We start from the raw sequence: 6,292 nt of genomic DNA on the forward strand, positions 1-6,292 counted from the left end.
TAGATAGCTAAGTAAATGTGTGTGTGTGTGTGTGTGTGTGTGTGTGTGTAAAATAGTACATCAGTCTGGCGAGTAAACAAAAAAATGTACTAGCCGATGGCGATTATATTGCCAAGGTGTGCGTAGAGGGTTGAGTTAATATTTTGTGAAGTAAAAAGCTGTGTGTTTGTATGAAACAATAAGGCGTTTTAACTTTAAACATTCGCTTCTGGGCAAAATACGGGTCCCTAATCCATAATAATGCTTTCTATAATGCAAAAAGTCCATCCCCTGTTGTCCGCTCATATCAAAATCCACTGACATTTTGTTTATAAGCATTTTGGTCTGTGTTCACTTGTAGATAGATGGTGCTTGATTTGTGCATATTTCTCTCCTGATTCAGACGAGATGACTTGTTAAAAAGCAATATTATGGACTCATATTTTAGCTGGAATAAACTGGAGTTATAAACTTTGTTTCATAAAAACACAACTTTTCTTTTTACAAGACACTACTTGAACAACTGTAATTTTAATTAATGGAGTGGGTTACTTGTCATGTTTTTATCAGTTGTTTGGCACCCATTCACTGCAGATGATCCATTGGTGAGTAAGCAATGTAATGCTACATTTCTCCAAATCTGTGCTGATGAAGAAACACCCTCAGGCCATCCAAGATGTAGGTGAGTTTAAGTGTATTATCAGCAAGTTTTCATTTTTGGGTGAACTATTCCTTTAAAGGGGTCATATGATGCGATTTCAATTTATAGGGTTCATAGACTGTCAAGCTCTAAAAAGGACAAAAAGCATCATGAAAAGTATTTCAGAATTTTCTGAAGTCATACAATAGATTATGTGAGGAACAGGTTTTATTATGGGAAAGAGCAGCTTGGTTATTCCACTATAAATAACTATTGTTGCATGAAGACAAGCAACAAATGACAGAATTTTCAGTTTGGGTGAAGTATTCCTTAAAAAGAAAAGAACAATACCATTATTTTCATCAAATATAAAGCTCAAACTAATGAGGCTCTATTTTATCTCATTAAGGTAAAGAAAAAAAATGTAGCAAGTTTTGAAATGGGGAGTTCCTATTAAAAGTCATCCCCAGATCATTTACTGCAAGAGCATAATCTGCCTCATGGGTCATCATTAAGTGATCATCTGCTATGCTTTATACAATTCACAATCATTTCCTCATAGATAAACCTCAGAGGACCAACAGGCTTTAAAGAGGGTTGGACATTCATTAATTGGAATTGCTCTTTTGTTGGAGGATTACTGGTGCAACCACCATTAGTTCCACGCTTTTGCTTTCAAAGTCCTTCCCAAGGATTCTCTTAAAAAGCAAGGATCTTTGCCTTTACAGGAAAATGGGCATTGGTGCACTGGGTAACATAATGAGAAGGTACTATTTCTTTAGGTTCATAAAACAAAATTATTTATGCTGATTATACTAGTTTTCTAATCAGAAATAGATTTTTGTACATCCCTAGAAGGTTTTGAATACACCCCATGGCCTTCCTGTGAATTGCAGAATTTCGCTGAAGCATCATTATCCTTCAAAGTTCCCTCAGAGGAGCTTTTTGTGTGTCCTTCCAGCAGGTAATTTGTGCAGAAACTTCCAGTAGTCCTTTCCAGACTGCAGGACGTTATTACTGACCATGACACCTTCATTGCCTCACATTAGTTTTCAGTAATAAATGACCCTCTGGACTATATAGCCATCTACATATTTATAACACATCGTCAAAGCACACACAAAGCAAAGTCCTGCTACTTATTAATTCTCAATCATTTTTAGGGTTCTTATGAGATTGGTACACAAGAAAGCACATCTCTTCCAATATCATTTACACTGAATGTTGTTGAATGATGAAGGCTGTTCTATTTTTTCTTTGTGTATTATTTGCATGAAACATCTTTTGGAGTAATTATTTGAGGTCAATTAGAAATTAAATTTACGATTGTATTTGTATGAGTATACATCCCACTGACAAATAGGAGAAGCCCAAAACCGCACTGGCAAATGTAACATGATTTCATCAGTAATCATATGTATTTATATGTAAACTGTGCTACTGACCCACATTTTTGTACATTTGCATAGGCATTGAACTACATTTTCATAAAATGTAAATATTTTATGTATGAACATAAACTTTAGAGACGTACAAATGTTTACAAATCTACAAATTTCAGTCCATTGAAGATTTAATTTGTGGTAATAATAGATTGATTTCATTGTGTTTAAATCTATGAAATCAATTAAATATGCTTTAGCGTGCCATCACATTTAACATATTTATCTGTTTGAACATTATAACAATTTTATTCTGGTCTGTGCAATTTCTGTTGCCGCATTCAACGCTTTTAGACGGACTTCGTCATTTTACACTGGATGCACTTTATACAAGTCAAAATTTTAAAATATTAAATGACAATTCTGCCAACATTTAATCATTACTTAATCATCTGATTTGCTGTGGCTACAAAGTAATTGACATATGCACCCTAAAAAAAATCAATTCATTATATTACCGGATTGTATTCCAGGTCTGCACATGTCAATTATAAAGTCAGTTAGCTCTGTGTGAGAAAAAGACCTTAATTTAATTTAGAAAAAAATCATTATAGTATTATATTTTAAGTCAAATGCTTTATTCTGCACTTATCTGCCTATTACGTTTTTTAAAAAGGTAGGTTTAAGGTCTCAAAACAGTCAAATGTATCTACATTAATATATTTATGATATAAATTAAAAGTTTTTACGCATCTGCAGCATACATTAATACTTTTACATTTTAGATGCGGTCAATACGTCCATAAGCCTCAGCACAAATCCAAAAAACAAAAGCTTTTACAATAAAGCTCTGGTAACCGTCATCAACCTCGTCTGTACTGGAAATGTACAAGGATTTCACATAATGCATTTTACACCTCCTTCATAAAGCATGCTTAAACTTTCAAACATGGCATCTGAACACCAACAATAGCTTATATTTATATTGCTATTGTATTCTGATACACATACTGAACATGCCGTCCAATGACAATACTGATGGGCATAAGGTGATGGATTTGACTTGTAGGTTGCAATGACACAATACCCACAGACCACATAAGTCAATAAATAACCACGATTGTACACATATATATCCTAAACTTTATTGTTACCAATGACATACTGTATTGAAATGCAGACGACAGTGTAAGGAAGTCAGAAAACTGAGAGGTCTCATATTTTGGAATGACTAAATGTAGCCTGAGCACACCTGAGAAATTTAGGGTGGTTAGGTTACAAAGGGTCACACTGAGAAGTATTCCTACCATCCAGATCAGTGGAAAAATACCCTGTGCTCGGACATGCTGCCTAAACCCTAGGATGGATTATGTGTATGTTTATCCGCTCTGTTAACATGTTAGCACATTCTTCCCCACATTCTAAAATAGTCATACAGGAGCATTTCTGGTTGCTCATGGATGTTGATAAGTTGTTGACTTGTTAGTACCGTAGACTCAAATCCGCACTGTATGCATTGTCCTCTGTCCTGAGCACCACTAGAGGACACAATGTTATGACACCCTTATGCAACCATTTGGATTACTAGCACATAGCACTGGGAATTGATCTGGATAGTGAGAAATTGTCCTTTGCAATTATGTCTTCTATGACTATTGTTCCTATTCTCAAACTCCCAGCTGTCCTGGAAATCAATACATCATCCAGAAATGCTATCTTTAAATAGGAGAGGACAGAAATATAAATAATTAGAATAGCCCTTGTACTGTAATCCTCATCTTTCAATTGAGTATCCATAATAAAGGATGGCATGGGTAAGAGAGACTGCCACAAGAGAGGCTAAACTCCAAGATCAATCATCAAGGGACACATCAAATATCACAGAAGGATTCAGCAGAAAAGGAATAACATAATGTTTAGGAAGTAAGTATTAGTGTGTCCAAAGAAATACAATGAGTGCAAGGTTGCCAGTCACTGACAAACATTTATCAAATGAATGCAAGTGCATGAAATTGCTTGTGGTCATGTTATGCTTCTAGGTCAGTTTTTTTTTAAGTGTCACTGTAATGGCACCTACAAAATGAATGTTTAAATATACAAATATAAGAAACACCCCCAGAAACTTACCATCTTTCCTATATAGGGAGATCTCCACTTTCCTTTCTTCAGAGCCCAGTAAGGCTTTGGCCATCTGGGCCACCGCTGGTCGTCCAGTATGCGGTCCATACAGAAAACTGCAGGTACACGGCTTCTGCATGACCTCTGCACGTGTGTAGCCGCACATGCCACAAAAACCATCATTGCAGAAAATAATGGCACAGTTTTCAACTCGAGCATTGGCGATAATGAATTTGCGATCTGTTGAGGTAAAGCAAGAGATGCAAGACATTCATAAATAACATTCATGTAGAACCAAAAAACAAGCTGCCGTTGTGAATGAAAGCATGTCTTTTTTTTTTACCTCAGTTAAAAGAAAGACAAACTTACAGTAATATGCAATAAAATTAAATAAATTACTACAATTAAAATCTGTTTTACCTCAGTTAAAAGAAAGACAAACTTACAGTAACATGCAATAAAATTAAATAAATTACTACAATTAAAATCTGTTTTACCTCAGTTAAAAGAAAGACAAACTTACAGTAATATGCAATAAAATTAAGTAATTATTAAAGTCACAGTTGTTAAGACACTTTTCACAGAAAAAAACCTCACATACTTAATTTCATATGTATGTATGTGTGTGTGTGTGTGTGTGTGTGTGTGTGTGTGTTGTGAATACATTTACATCAAACTTCTGTTTATTTAGATGACAAAAATAAAATAATGTCCATCTCCTATATTGATGCTGTGAATTTTATAGTTACTACTAATGGACAGTTTCTCCCAGTTATCACATATTCAAATGATACAAAAACATTTATTAATAATAATCATAATCATCATCATCATAAAAGTCTAAAAAACGAATACCGATAATGGAATTATTAAAATTGTGAACAGTAATCATCATCACCATCATCATAAACATCTTAACAACATATTCAGTGTTCATTTAACGAACCAAGCAAGCAAACAAAAATCATTCACTTACTTTGACCGTCGAATTTCCGAATGATGGTGTCCAGGAAGGTGTTCTGAGGCGCAACGTGTCCCCGTCGAACAGGCATTATGTCCTACTTTAGTGGGGCAAAAAGTTCTGCAAGTTCCGCCTCAGCTTGTGTTTGTTTTCAATAAGAGAGATATATATTGACTGCGCCTCCAGGACTCACACATGCACACAAGCTTTACATTTACACCTCATCGACGTAAAAGCAACACGAGCGCGCGCCTCTTTAAAGTCTCACACACAGTAATTACGCCTTGAATCTGTCAGTGCGCGCATCCTCGCGCTCAGTAAATCATCTGTCTGTCCAATTACCTCACGTCACCTGCTTCCTTTTTTTGCAAATGAATGCAAATCAACTTTCTGTCCCAGTCCACTCAATCACTTGCTCCTACACGCTGTGAAACAGCCCCTCTCTGTGATTGGGAGCGCTTAAAAAATAAGATTGAGTAGTAGTGTATAGATTGGAGAAGATGGTTGGGGAGGGTAAGGACTCAAGGGTGTGGAGGACCACATGATTCACTCATCCTGATGTTACCTCTCTGAGTGTCACTCTTCAGCGAGCACAAATCCGATTTAGAGTGGTAAATTAGACCAGATCGAGCGCAAACTATAATATATTGGTAGAAGAAAAGCTAAGAAAATGGTGAAACTAGTACTATATTTAGATAACATGGATAGAGTAACCTCCAGATGATTTCCATATTTGCAAATGAACTTTCTTCCTTTAAACTTACAACAAGTATGTATAAATTAAATATAAAGATGTTATAATATAAGTGGATTCTTTGTTTGGATCAGAATCAGAATCAGAATCAGAATGAGCTTTATTGCCAGGTATGTTTACACATACGAGGAATTTGTTTTCGTGACAGAAGCTTCCACAGTGCAACAGAATGACAGAGTCAACAATGAAGTGGGACACTCAACTCAACAATTTCACAATGAAGTGGGACACTCACATTGACAAGTCAAGAGTCAATGTGAGTGCCCCACTTCAGGTCCTGAGAGATTGTGGTGCCCAGGAACCTGAATGACTCCACACTGGTTTTGCAGTGAACCATGGATCCATTGTTTTTTACTGGGGGTCCAAGAGGGTATAGGCTACTGCAGATTTCTTAAGTTGTTTTAAATGTACAAATTTATATACTGTATGTGGATACTGAAAATTTTAAAGCAGTAGCT

General features: G+C 35.7%; 1 protein-coding gene across 1 annotated transcript in view; it reads right to left on the reverse strand.

The window, feature by feature from the left end:
* The window catches only part of LOC107722642 (potassium voltage-gated channel subfamily H member 6-like), a 45,037-nt gene extending 39,640 nt beyond the window's left edge, over nucleotides 1-5,397 (reverse strand). The window contains exons 1-2 of the mRNA XM_016531096.1: nucleotides 5,096-5,397; nucleotides 4,129-4,359 (exon numbers count right to left, since the gene is read on the reverse strand). Of these exons, the coding sequence (XP_016386582.1) occupies nucleotides 4,129-4,359; nucleotides 5,096-5,171 (307 nt within the window). The 5' untranslated portion in view covers nucleotides 5,172-5,397. The remainder of the gene's footprint in view (nucleotides 1-4,128; nucleotides 4,360-5,095) is intronic.
* Between the last annotated feature and the right edge of the window lie 895 nt (nucleotides 5,398-6,292).

Source organism: Sinocyclocheilus rhinocerous, unplaced genomic scaffold, assembly GCF_001515625.1.
Source record: "Sinocyclocheilus rhinocerous isolate Xijiao unplaced genomic scaffold, SAMN03320098_v1.1 scaffold541, whole genome shotgun sequence".
Classification (NCBI taxonomy): Eukaryota; Metazoa; Chordata; class Actinopteri; order Cypriniformes; family Cyprinidae; genus Sinocyclocheilus; species Sinocyclocheilus rhinocerous.